General features: G+C 41.1%; 1 protein-coding gene across 1 annotated transcript in view; it reads right to left on the reverse strand.

Annotated features, from left to right (window-relative positions):
• SLC9A9 (solute carrier family 9 member A9) overlaps positions 1-20813 on the reverse strand; it is a 334255-nt gene that overhangs the window by 312418 nt on the left and 1024 nt on the right. Inside the window, exons 2-4 of the mRNA XM_048506098.1 lie at positions 11526-11728; positions 5609-5686; positions 4203-4279 (exon numbers count right to left, since the gene is read on the reverse strand). Coding sequence (XP_048362055.1) covers positions 4203-4279; positions 5609-5686; positions 11526-11728 — 358 coding nt within the window. The remainder of the gene's footprint in view (positions 1-4202; positions 4280-5608; positions 5687-11525; positions 11729-20813) is intronic.

The raw sequence follows: 20813 nt of genomic DNA on the forward strand, positions 1-20813 counted from the left end.
TTTTTCATTCATTTTCCCATCCTTCATCATCTCTGAATGATATTTAGGTCTTGTCTACAGGGGGTCTGAGTATGTTCCATCCCTCGGAGTTACATGAATGGCACTGAGATGTGGTTAGATTTTACTGTTCCTTGTTTTTAATTTTTACTGTATGAATTGTTGTAAGTTGCAATGAGCCCATATGAATAAGGGTGGCCTAGAAGTTGAATGGAACAAACAAGTAAAGGTTTTACCATTGAGTTTCTGGCAATTCCTATAGAAGTATGCAGTGGTGGGATCCAAAAATTTTAGTAACAGGTTCCCATGGTGATGGGATTCAAACTGTGGCGTAGCGCCAATGGGGCTGGGCAGGGCACAATAGGGGCGTGGCTGGGCATTCCAGGGCGGGGCATTCCTGGGTTGGGCTGTGGCAAGGACCCAGCCATTGCACAGTCCTTGGGCAGGAAACGAATGCATGCAGGCACAGGCTGCCACGCATGCCGGTGCACCTCCTGCTAAACTGCTTCAAGTTCTGCACACTACTGCTGAGAGGAGGAGCATAACTAAGGCAAAAATCATGTGGCAAAATCACCAATTAGTAACCCCCCCTCAGCACACACAAATAATTAGTAACCTACTCTCGGGAACCTGTGAGAACCTGCTGAATCCCACCTCTGGAAGTATGGCATCGCTTGTGGGTTTTCCCCAGAAGTGACATCACACCATCACTGGTAAAATCCCCACACATAATTCCCCGTGGTTGGCAACCTTCATAATAGTCTCAGCTGACTAATATGATTAATTAATGATAAATGAACAAATCAATTTAAGAAAATGATAAAATCAGATACGTATGCTTGTGGATATGTATGGATGTCTTGCAGCTCAGCTTTCAGGAGAAACCAGATATGAGGCATGAAAAGTCCTGGCGTCATACAAGTCCCACAAAGGGCAGACTGGGATCAAGGAAGAGAATGATGAATGGACAGTTCAAATCCAGGCAGTAAGTAGTTGTTACAGCCTTGAGCCACTTGTCCTGACCTGACCACAGTCGACTTTAGTTGGCTTCCACTGGGCTTTCAGCCCAGGGACACTCTTGGCACAGGCCTTTGACTTACGCCACCCAAAAGGGTGGGATAAGTCCATTTTTACCAATGAGGACTTCTCAGGCGGCTGGGAATTCTCCGGTTTTTGCTGCCTTTCCATGCCACCTGGAAGCCCTCTAGAGGCAGTAGGCAGTTGTGGTGCTGTCCCTGGCTGCCGCAGCCTCTGAACTGGCCTGTAAATCAGTCAGAGATCATATAAATCAATCATAAATGAATACTATATTTTGGTGTTTAAGTAGTACCTACTGAAAGCAGCGATTGGTTTGAGTTGGAGGCATCTTTGTGTTAGAGCAGTTTTGCAAACTCTGATGCATACCTTCAACATGCGTGAACCAAACAGACTGGGTGAATGACTGTCATAGAGCTTGGAAGCAGTCCACAGTCAAACCAGCAGTTTAATGCCCACTAGGATATCAAAGCACTGGATAGCACAGGGGCATAGCAAAGCCATGTCAGAAGCACAGACTGTGGTCAAAACAGGGATTAAGATACAGAAACAAGATCAGTGGTTTCAGAATCAAAACAATGTAGCTTGCAGCACCATAGCACAATCACCAGTGTAAATGCCATACAGTTGAGTTGCCTCAGTTTGGCTCCTTAAAACACTTCTCATTGAGACCAGCTTGCCTCAGAGATGCTAATCTGCTGTTGCATCTCCTCTCCTGTGAACTGGCATGCAGCTTCTTCTGTCATTGCTCACAGAGCTCTGGAGACAGAGAGGTGAGCAAGCTGGTACTGAATCTTCTGTACCCAGCTTGGTATAAAGAGGTTGGGGAGTCTCAGGGCTTGGGCCTGACTGTGGTTCACTCAGAGCCTCTGGACCTGGTCATGCAGGGACTACTGGAGGCGCAGGATTGGGGTTACAGGCCTTGCCTGGAACTCTGGGATCAAACCTATGCAATTTCCCACATCTGCTTCCTCATCTGAGTCATGCTGCGCTGGGTCATAACACTGGCTTGCATCTGATCAGCACAGTTGTACACAATAAATTCACAGTGAAATGTTTAGCATTTTAGTACATTATTCTCAGTTTGCAGACACTGTAAAGTTTAGATTACCAGCAAAATGTGAAAGGCGACACTGTCAAACGTCAAACTGCAAGTATTGTTTCTAGATTCCCTTTGGTGTTAAATGTCTTGCTTTTTATAATGCCACGGCTTGCTTTTCATAATTTTATTCTTAGGGAACAAATCTAGCCGTATTCTTGGTTCTGGAGTGACATGCCAGAATGTTTTCAAATTGTACACTTCACAAATTATCACTCAAATCTCCCTTCAAGAAATGCAAGGAAGGAAAAATCAAGCCAACTCAAGAAGTATTCAGGAAAAGGCGAAGCTGAATGAAGTCTAGTTTTCAGTCCACTTGATGCTGGTGTGGAACATTCCACACAGCACTCAGGTCCCGATAAATGACTTTTCAACTCATGCCAAGCAGACTGCAAGAGTGGGGCACCGTGAATACATGAATGCGAATATTCTTGGATTTGCAGCACAGGAGAAATCAAGCAAAACCAAAAGATAAACCCCAGGCCAAGCATATATAAATAATTTCTTTACATGCTTGGTTCATCCTGGTTGTGACTGAGGACATGTTTAAGGCAGAGGATCAGGGAATGGAGGGCTGATCTGAGCAATTCCCATATGAAGAGCTGTCTTGTTCGTTGGAACATGATCATTTCCTGGGCAATCAATTCTTCTTTTCATACAAGTGGTTGGAACATGTTGAATTTGTCCAGTGTCATATATTCAGAGTATCCTATATTCATGCATTTCCTGCATTGTGCAGGGGGTGGGATTAGATGACACTGGAAGTCCCTTCCAACTCTATGTTTTTATGATTCTATGACAGCAAACAATGTATTCGGTTGGCCATTAAGGCCACTGGAATAAGGTCTAGGTATGCTGATGCCTAGGGATACCCTGACCCCAATTAAGGGGTGGATGCTAGCCAGGGTTGAGGCTGTTTTTCCTCCCATCCCCATCCCCCGCCCCCACCCCATTACTGCATGGGACTCATTTTCAAGACCATTTCTGCCTCCCAATCTGACTCAAACGGTGGGGGGGGGGAGGGTTAGCCATTCTATTTAATTTATACAGGACTGTCATTTTTTTATGTTGATCAAATCACAATATAGCAATCTAACACGATAGATCTAACCATACAGAGGTAACAAGCATTGATGGAAATATGTCCATCAGCTCAAGAAACCAGTCCTGACCGGAACACCCTCACTGGTAGGCAAGGAAATCTGTGATGGACTAATATCTAAGATGGAGATATAAAATATAAATGCTAATTTGCTGTGTAATTTCAAAGTTTTCTTTACAAGTTCAGAACTCTGGCTGTTTGTAAATTACAATAAGTAGAAGTGCTGCTATAAATCTCCCCACCAGGTTCCATTTAAGAATTATATGTTTTATTTATTATCTCAAGTAAATTATTGTGATCCTCTTTAAACAGTAGTGTAAAAAATGGCAATGGCCACAAATTTCCCCCAAGGTGATAGTATTGAGTTTGTCACTTTTATTCTGCTTTGCATCAGATTGCTTCATCTCCATCACATCAGAACTCAAATTAAATGTGATTGGAAAGGGCACTCAGCTGATCTCTGAAACTGAAAATTCTGGTAGCCATTTCAAAATTTCTTATGGTTTCAATGAACCCGCTTAGACATCACAGATATAAATGAACAGGAAAGCTTCCCAAATCATTTCTCAAAACAACTGATATATCAGAATATTGAATCTTTTTGAAACAAAACATCTTCATTCTTATGTGCAGAACTCACATGAACAAAACAGCTGTATATGCAGTGTAAGAACTACAACACCCATGACTCAGTGTGATATCAGTGAAACACACTTATGTGAAAACTAATTTGAACTGAAGAACCTATCATATTGCAAGCTATTCAACCAAAGAAATCTGTCCAATTTGAAATAGGAGATAAATACTTCGTGGAAATCTGCTACTGAGGATCATTAAATAGACCATAGAATTCCTCTAGCAGGTACTGCACATATCTACATACCAGTTTGACATCAGCAACATGCATATTGGATCTTGTTAATTAAAAATACACATAAAAGCCATCTTTTAAAAGTGTATTCCACTTACCCTATCACTATACAAGAAATTGCAGTCCCCAAGAAAGCATATGTTAGCACTGATCCCAAGTTGCGAAAAAAATGTCTCTGTGGAAAACAGTAAAAAAAGCTGTTATTACACAAACCAAAATATGCTTGGCTATCAAAACCAAAATTATAGCACCAAAGATCTCTGTTGAAAAGCCTCTTTTTATATTTCTATGGATTGCTATTGAGTGCTTAACCTGGATCCTTCAATTTGAAAGGTCTCAAACAAGTAGTATTACTAGAATCCTCCATGTAGCTATAACAGCTGGCTAGTGAAATAACTACTAGTTCATATAGTGAATTAAACAGACTGGAAAAAAGAGACCAATAAAATTCACATTCCATATTTCCCCAAATTAAATGTTACAAGTGCGTCATAACAGTTCATAAAATAAAAGATAATTGGGAGAATGGAGAATAAATATGCTCAGAAAAACAAATCACAAGGACTATTGTGGATAGGAAAGATAAATAGCCCCAAATTTTAATTTTAGAAGTTATGTTGCAAATTAGATTTTATTTACCCATTTTAGTGTGTTGTGCGCAATGTAACTTGTAAGCTAACGGAAGATTGTACGTAATGAAATATTTTGTCCCACTTTTCTCTGACACAAGGTGACCCAAAGTGGCTTACAAAATAAACTACTCATCAATAATATAAATGTAAACAAGAGTTCACAACTCAACACACACTCAGTCCTACTTGATGAATGGAGCTAGGAGCTGTTTCATTAATCATGGTCCAGTTCAATTACGATTTGATCAGGGATTGAGCCTAGTGATTTTTGTGGATCAGGAAGTGCAACCTGGCAGATCCTGCTCTTATCTGGGATGGGACCTATGTACTGGATTGTTCAGTCAAGACAGAAAAGAATGTGAAAGCCACAGGAAAAACACTGGGCATTAGATTCAACCAAGAGCTCATCCATCAGAAATGGAAAACAGGGTGACTTTTGACTACTGAAAAAGTTGAAAAACCTGCGCTAATATAACCTGAATGGACAAATAAACATGTGGGATGTAAGCTATAGTAAGGAGAGGAATTGAACGGGAATAAGTGAACAAATTGGCCGGGTCTAACTCCTGGTTTATTTTATTCAATGAAATGCCTAAATTTGAGGCAAAAATATTAAATGGGCAGATAAAACACAACATTGTTGGTAAAAGTTAATTATAGGAATGATACATGTTTGAATTCATAATGGAAAAGGCATTCTGAAGGATGGTTGGCAATTGGGAATATTTTCCTTATTCTTGTATTTGATTCCTCTAAGGTCATTTCAATCAAAAGCACCTTCTAATTGGTAGTTTTATAGATCTAATTAGTTGGCCCTGAAGATCAGCAGTTTCATCAGTTTACTACCATAGATGAAAGGAGAAATCACCTACTTTCTTTAAACTGTATCCAGCATGAAATATAATGGGAGGTAATAAAATGTTGAAGAAGATTGAAGGATCAAAGGTCATCTGCCAGAAAAGACAAAGACACAAGATAAGAAACACAATCAGGAATTATGTCTTTTTCAAGCATCACATTTTACTTGCACTGATCTAAATTCAGGACAATGTAATACATTTATGGACATAAGGTTTAAAATGAATACAAATGGAATAAAAAATAAGGTGATAGAAAGGAAGAAAAGTGAAAACGTTTGTCAATAGTGCTTGTAATCAACTGGATTTATCTCTACATTAGGAAAATAAGGGTTTTTTTTCTGCACAGCACAAATAAAACACCTTGCAGATGTTATAAAAATAATTGTTTTCACTTTTTTTGTCCCCATAGTGAGCTAAAATACAAAATGGTTCTTTTCCCCACCATTTTCTGCCACTTCAGAGATTTTCGATGCTGCTGGCCATTTGCTGTACGTTTCCCATGGATATTTCCTCTGCTTGCATTGCAAGTGCCTACCATTTCAGCATTTAAAGTATTTATTTATTTTATTTATTTATCACTTAGATTTAATAGACTGCCCACCCCCCGGAAGGCTCTGGGAGGTGTACAATACACTTTAAAACAATATAAATACAACAACCTACAATACAAATATATATTAAAGCTAACATTCTGACATACACATAAATGCAAAAATCAGATGGCTGGATGGCATCTTGTTACATATTGCGAGGGTCGGCCAGATGGTAATCTGATAAAAGTGTAGCACCCAGAGTAGGGGATGGCATGATTTCCACGGCTATCCCTCCCCACCAAAGGCCCGGTGAAACAGTACCATTTTGCAGGCCCTGTGAAACTATTCAAGGTCCTGCAGGGTTCAGATGGATGATGGTAAGGAGTTCCCCAAATGGGCCAGTGCACTAAAGGCCCTGGTCTGGGTGGAGGCCAGATGGATTGCAGAGTGGCCTGGGACCACCAATAATTTGGCCTCTGTGGAATGGAAGCCGAGTGGGGCATAAGGGGACAGATGGTCCCTAAGGTATATAAAAAAACTTAGTTTTGTGGGGTGATTCTACAAATATGTCATTTTTTTCTTTTTTTGCTTTCAGTGAGGTGTTTTTGAAGTTACAAAGACTCAATATAAGAATTAGCTGCAATTCTTATATCTTGTCTTCATAGCTTTGAAGATACCGCATTAAAAACAAATCTCCAGGAAACCCTATGTAACAGTTGCAATGAGTAGAATCAGTTTGCACAGAGGCACAAATCCACTTAAATTGGTATGCAGATGTTCACAACAGCTTGATTTTTTGTGAAGTTGGGTGAGGTCTGCTTATAACATATCCTGAAGTAGCTGGATTTCTTCTTCTGGCCACTCATCTTTGGGTCATCACACCCAGGTTTATTTGCATATACTGTCATGCCTCTTCCCCCTCTTGCATAGCTCCTCTCCCTTACAGGTATGAACCCCCAGTCATCTTCTCTGGCTGACTTTCCATCAAGTTGACACATGTACTGTTCATGAGGAGGCTTTATCACTGCAAGCACACTGCAACAACCTTTGCTCTCACCCAGTAAGTTAACTCTCTTGCATGTTAATTAACTTTAATATATGAAAATTTGACATCTTCGGACACAATCGCATGCCAGCAGTGACTCAGAATACCTGAGAAAGTGGGAAGTGTGTGTGTGTGTGTGTGTGTGTGTGATGTAATGCTTAACAGCCTAATCATGCTATCTAGAACTGAATTCCCCCTCTTAGCTTGATATATTGACGAAAGTAGAATTCTGTGAGGTTTGAAAGCTTAAATGATGTAGTTTTTGTAGAACAGAAGTTCTTTGCCACTATTTGTCAACTACTGTATTTAATTAAAACTATTGGAGAATGGTTTTAGTAATGAGTGTTTCTATTAATTGCCAGCAACATCCTGCAGACCTTTATTATTCTTTCTATTCCCATCAGGGCTTGTAAGATAAGAATTGGTGCCATGGCAATGGAACACATATCCATGCAATACTCCTGTTTCCCCTAAAGAGCAGTTGCTTAGTCTAGGCAAGAAAGATGAAACCATGATTCTTTCATTTGTTATTGTACAATAAAGACCACACAGTGATACAAAAATCACATACCCAGTTTTTTCAGATCCCTGAGTTTGTCTTCCTAAGCAAGAAAGATGAAACCATGAAGCTATTGACACCACTGTCACTCCAATGTCACCAGTAAGATCTACCGGTATGCCTAAATAAAGACATTAACAGCAGATCTCATATAGTTATATGACAATAGGTTAAATGATATCTGAGTAACTTTTCAAGCCAGTGCATAGTGACGGGTCCCTCATGGCAGGCACACATTCAACAGGTGTTCCACCAGCTGCACTAGTTCAAAGATCTTGGTACTAATGTACAAAACCCTAAGAGTCTCATGCCTGCATAGCTATTGGACCACCTCTTCTGGTATGTGACCTGGAGATAGCTATGTTCAGCAGGTGGAAATCTACTGGAGGTTCCAGGCCCTAGAATGATCTGACTGGCCTTGACCAGGGCCAATTTGGTGGAACACTTTTTCTATTTAGACCCAGGCCTTGCAGGACTATTGCAATTCTGCAAGGCCTGTAAAACAGAGCTGTTCGACCAGGCATATGGTTGAGACAGCTATGGTTTAACCTAAAATCCATTGCAATCTACTCCATTTTATACCATCTCTGTATTAAATTATTTGATATGCACACCACCTATAATTCAAAAAGTTTCTGCCTTGGGAATTAAGTTTTAGATTTTGCCACCTGCATTGTTTTTAGCATGTTCAAAATTGGTAAATAAATTATTTATTGTTTTGTAATTGGTGGAAGCTGCTCCGAGCCCGTGAGGGGAGGACAGGCACACAAATCTAGACAGACAGACAGACAGACAGACAGACAGACAGACAAAGAGCATAAGAAAGAGCCTGGTGGATCAGACCAGAGTCCATCTAGTCCAGCACTCTGCTACTCGCAGTGGCCACCAGATGCCTTTGGGAACTCACATGCAGGAGGTGAAAGCAATGGCCTTGCATTTGCAATCTCATATCAAGGAGGATCAAGATTGGTAGCCATAGTTCAGCTTCTCCTCCATAAATCTGTCCAAGCCCCTTTTAAAGCTATCCAGGTTAGTGGCCATCACCACCTCCTGTGGAAGCATATTCCAAACACCAATCACAGATTGCATGATGTTTCCTTTCCTTTTATTAGTCCTAATTCTTCCCCCTAGCATTTTCAATGTATGCTCCCTGGTTTTAATACTGTGAGAAAGAGAGAGAAAAATATCTTTGTTGACATTTTCTACCCCATGCATAATTTTATAGACTTCAATCATATCCCCCATATGATAGACAGACAGACAGAGAGACGAGATGGCTGAACCTCCTACCTTATACATCAGCTCTTTTAAAGATATAACTTCTGGTATTATCTATGCAGAGTGTGTCACAGAGATTATGAGGGAAACAGAGGTACTATACTTAGGTTCCAAAAATGGAGCATGCCCAGGAAAATTCTCATAAATGCAGTGCAGAAATATCAAAATTGTGACTGTGAATTCAAAGTTACTGTGAGTAGTCATATGAACTTTCTTGCAAGTCTTTCAGACAGATCTCACTTATACAACCTCTACCTTGCATATACAAAGGAATGGATCCGAAGTGGGGTTTTCATAGCTGAATGAACTAGCTACTCCAGAGCACAACTTTTTTGGCTAACCCTCCTGTGGAAGGCCAAATTAGCCACTGAAATCCTGCACCTGGGGAAAAGGAGACACCCTAGGAGATGTTCTGGGAGTTTATTTTGACTTTTCATTACTGACAAGTGATCTGGCATTGTACAAGTACCCACAAGGCATTATGATGGCTCCATCTAGGCGGAAATGTTCCAGGCACATGATATTGTGGCTTGTATCCGATGATAGCATCTTGTATGTTCTATGCTTACAGTAATTTGTTTTCTTTGCTGCTGGTATTTCCATTTGTGCTAGATCCATGGTTGTCAATTAGCTTTGGACAAATGCAAGTATTAACAGCAAAGGGAAGTGAACTACACTGCGACTGCAGTGAAGCATGTGTGGAATGAGGCCATAGGAACCCTCTTATTTGGCTTCTTCCTTAAAGGAAGAGGTACATGCTTTGTGGAATGGAGAGTACTAACATTTCATGAGATGAAGCTCAAATGATGTGTGAATTTTTGTTACTACAGTACATACTTTTGGCTGCAATCTTATCATCACTTTTGGAGGAGTAAGCCCTACTGAGTAACACAGGACTAGCTGCTAAGTAGACTTGATTAGGGTTGCTCCCTTTTATCACTGAACTCAGCATTTTTAAAACCACAGTGCTAGCTCTTATCCTTAGCTCCAGCAGGCCATTGTACAAAACACAACCCTTCTGGGCAGCCATTGTTATTTTTGATAAGTCACAGAATTTCCCTGGTCGTTCAGGAAGTTCTGCTAGATGAATTTTTAAAAGTGAGGGCATGAACTGAACAATAGCCTGTAGTTCCTTTGTTCTGACAAAGTGCCTTTCCGTTATGGGGTTACAATATTGCATGAATTATTTAGGTCCATAGCAATACAGCCTGACTACAAAATTACTTCCTTCATTTTCTGTCCAACAGATAGCTCAACTCAATAAACAGGAAATGAGAGCTCAGCAAATTTTTCTGCCATTCTGCTTGCTTTGAATTATTTAACTAATGTGAACTGGTTGGCCAATAACAGCAAAGGGTAAATCTGGCTATCCTGACAACTTTATGGTGGGGGTGGGGGTGGGGGTGGGGGGTGGGGGGGTGGGGGGGGGGGCGGCGGCGGCAGGGGAAAGGTGGAGAAAGAACTTCCATCACTTTGTCTTCCCAAGCCACAGACTCAAATGCCACATTAACCTGGAAATTAAATTTGCAGATATATTTATGCGTCTTTCTCTTATATCTTTTGGAAGGTGAGTGAGGTTAGAGAGATTAATTATACAGCTATTACTCAAAATAACACAGTCATATTCTATAAGCAGGCTCATAAATACAACATCAAAGAGGAGCATTGGAGGATGGTACAAACCAACTACAAAAAACTGGATGTTTGTGGAGTAGCTTCCATCATCTAAACAGCAAGGCAGACAGCAATGCTTGGGAACTGATACATAATGGATTGGACTTCGCAGATCTGTTTCATGTAAGGTTGCAAAACTCCACATGGAGTGTGGAGATCTACTGGAATCGTGACTGATTTGTACACAATGGAGATCAGTTCCCAGGAATAAAATGGCACCTTTGGAGGGTAAATTCTATGGCATTATGCCCCACTAAGCTCCCTCCCCTCCCCAGAGCCCTCTCCAGTCTTTGCTGCCAAATCTCCAGGAATTTCCCAACCCAAAGTTGGCAACTCTAGTTCCAAAAATCATAGCACCTTCCCCTACATATGAACTACACTGTACATACTGCAAAATGACAACATTCCTGCACGGAAAATCTCTGTGGGTATAATATGTAACCTCTGAATAGATTATACTCACATCCATTTCTTGACTTATATCTGTTTGGAAGATGTGATTGTCTGCAGATTTCCTGTCAGGTGCCTGCTGCAAATATGTACAGGAAAATATGCTCAACCATACAACAGTACGCTTCATGCGAGTGGTTTTTTCCATGAAAATGTAGTATAGAATTCTGATGGGCAGTCTTAAGATCACTAAAGCAGCAGGTCTGAGGTAAGTCTTCTTACAAAAACAAAGATCAGCTCATTCACCCATTTTCTGATTGCTCTTGAATATTTAATTAATGAGAGGAATCAGCTAACAGCCCCTCAGTTAAGTCAGCTTGAGTTTCTCCTCATTGACATTTGCAGTCACTCAGAAAGCTCATTTGCCTTTTGGAGATAAACAAGCCTCACCTTTTGTAGCATCACATTGCCTTGGTGTGGATTGACATTATGCCGGCTGATTTCCCTTTTGTATTGGTACTCATAGACTTGATTTGTGATGTTAACAAGCAGGGTAGGCAGGCCAACATTGAGCTTCTCACAGTCATAGACAGTTCCAGTCTCAAGATCAGATGGTGCCGTTGCATACCGCAAAATTAATCCCATTATGAGACCTGAAGAGAGAGAGAAAAAGGGACATTTTAATAATCAGTGGAGGAAAAATATACCAGCATTTCTTAATGTTCCCACCGTGTTATCAGCAGGTCTATAATCCAGCTGGTGGGCAGGTATCTAAGCAGCATCTCACCTAAAGAAAATATTTCTTATGCACATACAGGTTGGGAAGATCTTTGTACTGTGGTGGCATTTGCTGATGGGGCAATTGTTTCGAATCCATACAGCCAATCATATCTCCAATAGCCTATCAGAAGCTCCAATCTTGTCCCCAAACAGTTTTACTTTATGTGCATTTGCATGAAATATGTAGTTAGCCCCTCAAATAAATACTGTGCAGACCCTTGAGTTGCAAGCCACAAGAAGGTGAGATCTTTCAGAAAGCAACAAAGATTGACATCCTCTGGCAACCCTCTGGGGAAAAAATCGTCATATACCAAGTCTCTTATATCATGGGCCTGATTGCACAGAAACTCTGCTGATTGTGTAGGCTCAGCATACCAGTCTACCCATATCAGAGATGGGCAGCTCCATCTGCAAGCTGGGCGCCCGGCTGTGGCGCTGCAGCTGTGCCTGCTGCAGCTCCCAAAGGGGCTTCCTAGTGGTGTGAGGAGACTACAAAAGTGCAAAAGCCTCTGTAGTGGCAAGCTACCTGGGGCTGTTCAGACTTAAGCTACCATTTTTAGTGGCACCGAATGATGCCAGAGTATGGTGGCAAACAACTGGGAGGGAACTGACTAAAATCAGTCCCTCGCCCAGTCATGCCCCTGGACCGCCCCCCACTGTGCTGACAGAGGTGGCATGAGTGTGGGAACATTGGCACGACAGTCTCAGCACTGGGGAAGGGCCTGCGAAATCTCCTTTCTGCGACGGTAAGTGCCCTGGGGAGGGCGAATCCATCATTGTGGCTGGCATGCTACTCCCACAGCAGATTCAGTCCCTACCTTTAGATGGGGATCTTAAGCTGTATTCCTAAAGATAATTTCTTGGGAGTTAACCCCACTGAGTCCTAACCTGGATGGCTCAGGCTAGCATGATATCATCAGACCTGGGATGCTATGCAGGGTCAACCCTGATTAATACTTGGAGACCACGAAGGAACTCCATGGTTACTATGCAGAGGCAGGCAATGGCAAACCACCTCTGTTCATTGCTTTTCTTTAAAACCCATAATTGGCTACGAATGGCGGGACTTTCCACCACCAAGCTCTATTGAATAACATGGGACTCCTGATTAACCCTGCTTTGAATTGGTCCCTTCAAAAGGTAACACTCATCAAAGTCCATAGCTGAAAATCACCATGCTTCAACCTCAATCAATATAAAAATAAATTATGCCAGGAGAGATTCCAGCATGAGGCTGATGAGATAAACTTCATGAGCAATTGCTACTGGAAATCAGCAAGGACAGGGAGTGGTTTTCTCACTACCTAATAAATGGTCTGTTTACCAGGTGCATGATGTATCCCATGCCTGTAACAGGAGGAGGGCTAACTGACTCTGTATGGGTCTGGAATTCATTTGTATATTAATAAATATTAAAAATGATCTGCAGCAAATACAATAGATGAGAGACTATAAGTATAGCAGATGTTGTTAATCAATATTGTCAGGTTTCTAATGGAGCTCTTGATTTGTGGCAGCTTCCAAATGAACAGAATATAAATACATTTAAATCCAGATATTATAAAAGTGAATGAGTGCCCCAAGAGGACCATTAGTGACAACTGCTGCAGCACTAATTTCCAATATTACATGAGCAGTTAAGAGCAATGGTCAAATTCCAAAAGTATTCACCCTTTTTCATACACATAAGACTAAAACGCTTAAGCATGTTCCCGCTGAACTCCACATCACAAATGTGGTACAGTTTCCCTAAGACTGTACTCTGTAAGGTGGAAATTGAGAGATCACATTTTTTAAGGCTTAAGAGCTCCCTGCATGTTAAAGGCTATTATATCAGGGATCAAATTAGATGAAATTGCTTCTCATGGACAGATATTGGCCTTTATTTATTTGTTTGTTTGTTTGCTTCTAGCCTTTCTTGACCAAACTGGGCTCAGGGTGGATCACCATGCAGTTAAAACTTTGAATTTTACAATTAAAAGTTACACATTATGCAGTACTAAACCCTAAAACTTCACTTTGTTATTGAAAATGGTGGCCAAATGTGGGAATTCAAAGCCAACAATAAGCAACTGTGGTAAGTACTGATCTCAAAACAAATCCAGAGCTGTGCAGCATAAAGGAGTAATTCATTCATCATAGAAAATTTAAATCATGGATTATCCTGTTGCACAATACCACATAGCAAATTACTTCCAACTGGACAAGGTTATCTGGCAAACTGAAATCCTGAAGGAAGAAATGACAAAAGTCCTGGCGTGGGAAGGAACTGCAGTGTCGGCTTCTGCCACGTGCCAAGAAGGCCCATGACAATATATTTCTGGTATAAGATGAGACATACTTCTGCTACACTTATGAGAAAAAAAAGGCTTTTCACAGTTTTCTTTCCATCCCATGAGTTCTGGAACTGGATCAGAGAACCCAATGAATTTTAGCTGGTAAGCAGCTTTTCATAATGGGCAAAACAAAACATTCATGCATTATTCATGCACTGCCTTTGTACTATACTTTACCATCTTGGCACTGCTGGCCCCCTCCCAACCTTAGGATCAGACGCCATAAATTCAATTCATTCAATTCATTTACATTGAATTATTTATTTATTTATTTAATGTGGGTAATGCTGCTGCTGCTTGTATTTTAATAGATTTTAATATTTATATTGGTAATTTATAATTTGTTTTTAAACTTACTGTTGTATTGTATCTGGATTGTTGTCGTACACCGCCCAGAGCCCAGACGTAATCAGAATAGATTAGCAGTAAAGCCTGTTGTACAAACCAATACAATGGGCTCTAGATAACTGTTAGTGGGTTAACTGTGCACTCTGAGCAGACCAACCCCTCCTGTGTTCCCTCTCCCTTGGTCCCGCATCACCAGCTCCTTCCTCATTCTCCTCCTATTTCTGGATGCTTGCATCAGTTAATCTTTAAAGTATCACAAAGTTATTTTGATTTGTCTCAGACTGGCCAGTTTTCCCCAAAACCAATTGCAGCCTCCTCAGCTCGTTATTGTTGTTGTTAACTACCATCCTTTCCCAAGGTGCACCCTTTGCCCTCCATTTTGGTCAGACCTCCTTTGGGCCTTCCTGACCAAACCTTATCCTGGCTAGGCCTTCCAGGCCACCCTGTTTCCCTGGCAATGGGAGAAGCCTGTGGGTCGCTCCTGCAACTTCTGCCTCCTTTGGAAAGGGTGAAGAGGGCAAGGATTTATATCCCCCTTGGATTTATATCCCCCCTTTCTCTCCTGCAGGAGACTCAAAGGGGCTGACAATCTCCTTACCCTTCCCCCCTCACAACAAACACCCTGTGAGGTAGGTGGGGCTGAGAGAGCTCCGAGAAGCTGTGACTAGCCCAAGGTCACCCAGCTGGCATGTGTGGCAGTGCCCAGGCTAATCTGAATTCCCCAGATAAGCCTCCACAGCTCAGGCGGCAGAGCTGGGAATCAAACCTGGTTCCTCCAGATTAGATACATGAGCTCTTAACCTCCTACGCCACTGCTGCTCCTGGAAGCCCAGCTGGGGAAAGAAGAGCGAAGAGGTCCTGGCAGGTAAGCCCCTCCTCTCTCCCTTTATTTCACTCTCTGTGCTTAGTTTCTGAATGAAAAGGTTCTGGGATTCATGGCTTCATGGCTTCATGGAAGTTGCACCTGGCGCCCTGAAGTCTCAGCTATGTAGATGTTGGTTGTGATTCTTCAGCAGTGAGAGATGATTGAGAAAAGTCCTTTGTATATGTTCAGTGCACTCTTTCTCTAGCCCTGTACCACGCAGTGGCAATTAACTTTTTAGTTTATTTTACTGAGAAGAAACTTTTGGGTTTAAATGTAGCCCAGCGGACCACCCTTTTCCTTTTAGCACCAGTATTCTTTAAAAGCATTGTAGAAAAGCATTTTTGCACCTCTCTACAGCTCAAAATGCCCCTCCTCGTGAAACCTTGGGATGACCTGGGGTGCCCTGACCTAGATGGTCCAAGCTAGCCCAGACTCATTAGATCTCGGAAGCTAAGCCGTCTGTTGTGTATAGCACAAGTAACCACAAAATTCCACTGTTTCGTTTATGTTGGTTTTTACTAGGTCTGAATAAACCCCACCCCCAAGCCGTGCGCATTGCAATCGGCTGGCAGTAGTCATGTTTGGAGACTGGTTGGAAGTGAGTCATGCATAGTGATTGAGATATTGCCCCAGAGACCCCTGAAATGTCATAGAGGTGGATTGAGATAGTGTCCCATTTCTGGCTAGGAAAGATAGATGAAGTAGAACAAAACTCTGTCATATTCCTATTAACCTTATGATTAGTAAAGTTGCCAGCTTCCGGCTGGGAAATAACTGGAAATGTTTGGGGAGGGCCTGAGGAGGGCAGCACTTGGGGGTGGGAGGAACTTCAGTGGGTATACTGCCATAGAGTCCACCTTCCAAAGTGGACATTTTCTCTTGGTGAACTGATCTCTATCACCTGGAGAACCCTGTCATCACAGGATATCTCCAGCCACCACCTGCAAGCTGGCAACCCTAATGATTAGGCTTAAAGTAGGACTAAAGAATAGTAACCTGCTTCCTCTTCCAGAAAACAAGGGAAGGGAGAGAGTGATGTTGCACATGCACAAGGGATCAAGGTGCTTATCAAGGAGAACCACTCAAGGGCATCTTGCACGTGGCCTCTACAACTTGATCGGAATCCATGTGTTTATTTTTAAAATTATGATCTTAGCTGAGGACTTTTAGTGCACTTTCATAAATTGTATTGAGACACAATCTGTAGCTCTTGCCTGCACAAAATACTTCAAAGAAGTGCATGGAATAATTACTATAAGTCTTGACATTGTGGCAGCTTAGTCTGCAAACCATGTGTAAGTAGGGATGGGGGTGGTCCCTGTCTTGTGCTCACATAGTCAAATTCTGGGTAATTATTTTCTGAACAACAATCCCCTACAGCACAATGAACTTGCAGATCTGCATCACTGCAAATCAGACATTTTCCCTCTGCGAAGACTATTGTGAAGTACTGCCCAATTTTTAAATGGAAATGAATCTCTACGAATGCATTTTTCCATCCTGACTTAGACTGAGAATACGTATTTCGTTTTGAAAAGAGGAGCCAGATTGCTTTTTGATGTTCATTTTTGTAGCTTGATCAGTTATCGACCTGAACTTTAAAAAGGCAGCATTATTTTCTTATTTTTTCAGAGGTCTAGGTGACTTCAACTGTATGTAGTAAATTCTGCAGCACATACTGAAGGGTCTGCATGAACATAGCTTGCAATCAACAGTTTAAGAGGATGAAGCTATCTGTTTTGGAGTTCGTCTTATATTTGTAAAGACTAGTAAAACCTCCAATGTAATCCTAAACAGAGTCACACTGTTCACTGATTTCAAGAGTGTAACTGTGCTTCAGATTGTACCATATAACAGGCAGAAAGAAACCCAGCAGAGTCTTCAGTGGAGCATAACTTAGAAGACTCAGTGGATGGCCGGGGCCCAGAGGGACACTATCAGACCAAACAAACCAATGTCAGTTTTTTGCAGGGAAAAGTCTGATTTAGGGACTCATGTGAAATGTTACCTGTGGGAGAGGAGTCCTTGTTCCTCTTTCAGCATGGGCTATTTCAGATTGCTTACTTTGAGCTATACATTTTCAACATGAACACCTTGAATCTGAGACTTCCCCCCCTTCTCTGTATAAACCTATCTGGAGTTTAATGTATTGTCGAAGGCTTTCACGGCCGGAATCACTTGGGTGCTGTGTGGTTTCCGGGCTGGTGGTTTCTGGGTAATTATTTTCTGAACAACAATCCCCTACAGCACAGTGAACTTGCAGATCCTCTGAAGATGATCCTCTGAAGATGCCAGCCACAGGTGCAGGCGAAACGTCAGGAGAGAATGCTGCTAGAACATGGCCATACAGCCCGGAAACCACACAGCACCTATCTGGAGTTTGACTTCATGGTCATAAATTAGTGTGGCAGAATCCAAGACTTCATGGACCGAATTTAGACTTGCATAATCATAGATTTATGTGATGAACTACAGCTGTTTGTTAGCCTATTTAAAGTTTCCATCAAATGCCAATTATCACAGATGAGTTATCTTATCAGTTACAAACAGCACTAGCCAATGAACTAGATCACACATAGAAAAGGAAGTCAGAGAGGAGACAGGAAAAAGCATCGAGAACATATATAGTCCTCTCTGCCTTTCTGAACTGAACCAAGGCCTACCCTGTTTCCCAAATTATATAAAAAGAGACATATGCACATACTCTACTTGTGCAAATGCATGGAGTTTTCTGCTGCAGAACATTCCTTCTTCCAAAAAATACATGAAAGACTTTATGCAAATATGTACTGAAAGTCTCAGCACTGATTAAAAGTCAATGGCGTGTCAATCTTGCCCAAGTAGGAGGTGCTCATAGTCACTTTCAGTGCTACTTCAACAGTTGCCAGCGGTTTTGGAGCATGGAAATTCACCCCATGTCCTTAAATCCTCAGGACTGTCAAACAAGGAGGCAAATTAGAACAAGGCTGGAGTACAGAAGAAGCACATGGCTACTATCATGGATTTCATAATTTGCCTACCAGTAAAAGGTTATGTTGGTCAATCTTCCAAAATAAAGAGGACTTCAGAAGCTTTACAACTAGTTGAAAAGAGCTACATCACTGTTTCAGCCCAGTGACATGCCTAGTATAAGATGCTGTTTTAGTTGCTAAAGTTTGAACCTATGTTTGCACAATTACAAATGAATTGACACTATAGGCTATATAGCTACCTATTTTATCTTGTCCTATTGTACAACATTTAAGCTGCAGAATTCATATCTGGATACTTCCTGACAACAATTTGTCAGGAAGTAAGTTTTTTTTATTACTTTTAGGGATATATTAGATAGAGGAACAACCTGAAGTTGAAGTAGAGGATGGTTGAGCTCATGAGCTAATAAAATCTCACTTGAGATTAAAAAAACCAGGGCAAGGTTTAATGGATGCTCACAATGATGACATTATCCAACAGAGTTCATGAATATTTCAAAAGAGACTACAAAACAACAATATGGATGCCACTGCCAGTAACTATAAATAGCTTGTATTTTTTTTTAAAGGAACGTGAATAAAAAAATACTCTTAGCCGTTCTTCATGACAGGGCAAATTCAAATAATCCATCAAGTAAATGGAGTTTGTGAACGAAAATGATGCCGTGCTAGTGGAGACATAAAATAGATGATGCCTTTGATTAGCTCTCCTTGGTTTAAGCAAACTCAAGCTGTAAAACAATGTAGAATTAGAAGGGCTATTTGCTGATTATGAATTGCCATCAAATATGGGTTTGATTCGCTTATTTCAGGACACTTGCAATGGCTCCATAGAGGATACTCCAGTGTGCACACATTATGGGTTGCAGCTTTGTTCTACAATCCTGCTCCCATCAAGAAAAGGGCTGGCTGCCTCAGATCTCTGCTCTTGCATTCCCTTCTGTATTATCTTTTTGCATGGCACACCACTGCTAGTGAGTACTCAAACCATGTCTTTCCTGCTTACAAATGCCACAAGCCTAAAGAAAGCACAGAAAAGAGAGCTGCAGAACCCTTTGAAACATGTGACCAGGTTGTGGTCAGATCACTCAATTTGACAGGCTGCATCATAGGGGAGGATGAGTCTTATGGCAGTCGGTACATATCCTGTCCTCTGGGTCTAAAAGAGACAGTATTATTGTCATGGGTGTGTCAAATGTAAAACCAAAGAATCAAAGCATTAGCATTGTTTTGTTGTCCTGTCACATTGCTGATAAGCTCTAAATTATACTGTTCAATAAAATCTCCAGTGTAATAGCAGAAACTGCTGAAAAGCATACAACAGTCCCCTGTTGCTTTCCCTGAACTAATCTGACTGCTTACAGTCAGGAAGTGAACTCTGTAGGTAAAAGTCTATACAGGATGAACAACTGTGGTTTTTTTAAAAAAATCAACACCAATCTGTTTCCTAGACAGTTTTATAGACATCCATCACAAAAGGTTTCTAGAGTAGGCTTCCTTCAAAATTCGTTTATACATCCTCTTAAACACTTTGTTCACTTTTTGAATTAAGAGATTATATGGACTTCAGTTTATGACCTGCTGTATACAAACAGGAGAAATAGACTTCTGAGATGATAGAATGGAGAGTGCCTCTTTAGACTACATGCGGGAAAACTCATTTTTAATGCTTTCCCTTGTCAAATTCCATGCAAATAAACAATTCATTCATCAGAGAGGAAAAAAGCTACTTCTGCTCCTTGCATTGTTATATTTGCTGTATTTTCCAAAGGGATTTATCAACACAGTGGACTGCTAAAAAATGAAATCCCTCACCCACAGTCTGAGATGGTACCCCCATCTTACCGCCTCAGCACTCTGCAATCTCATTTGTACCTCATTCTCCTGCAGACGTAAACTAAGCCCTGAGTGTTTGGTTACTCTATTGGTTCTGACATAACATTGCAACATCAGGCATAGCTGGAGGTTTCATCGATGCTTACTTTGCACAAGCTTTCTGTTAAATACTGTTGTTGTTTTTTTAAAAAAAATCCTCAATGCTGATAGTGAAAGTCAACGAAAATTCAATTAAGATTATTCCAAGAGAAGAACAATGCACTCAGCTGATTTGGAATCCAGTCAGTATTTTCAAAACATAAACTGTAACAGATCCTGACAGAGCTCTGAATTTCTAAGGCATGAAATCCTCTTGCTGATATTTTCATTAAAACTACAGTTTCCTCATTTTAAGAAGTGCATATACAGTATACAGTCTACAAACTATAGAATGCAATCCCTTTTCCATAATCATCATGACATGTATGGTGATGGGTGTCGGGTGGCCATTGCCATTTTCCCCCAAAAGTGAAACCAACTGCAGAGTAATTGCAAAATACAAACAAGTCTAACTTCCCCAAAAGGGCCTGCATATCACATTATGATCTATAGCACATTAATA

Source organism: Sphaerodactylus townsendi, linkage group LG08 (genome assembly GCF_021028975.2).
Source record: "Sphaerodactylus townsendi isolate TG3544 linkage group LG08, MPM_Stown_v2.3, whole genome shotgun sequence".
Taxonomy (NCBI): domain Eukaryota; kingdom Metazoa; phylum Chordata; class Lepidosauria; order Squamata; family Sphaerodactylidae; genus Sphaerodactylus; species Sphaerodactylus townsendi.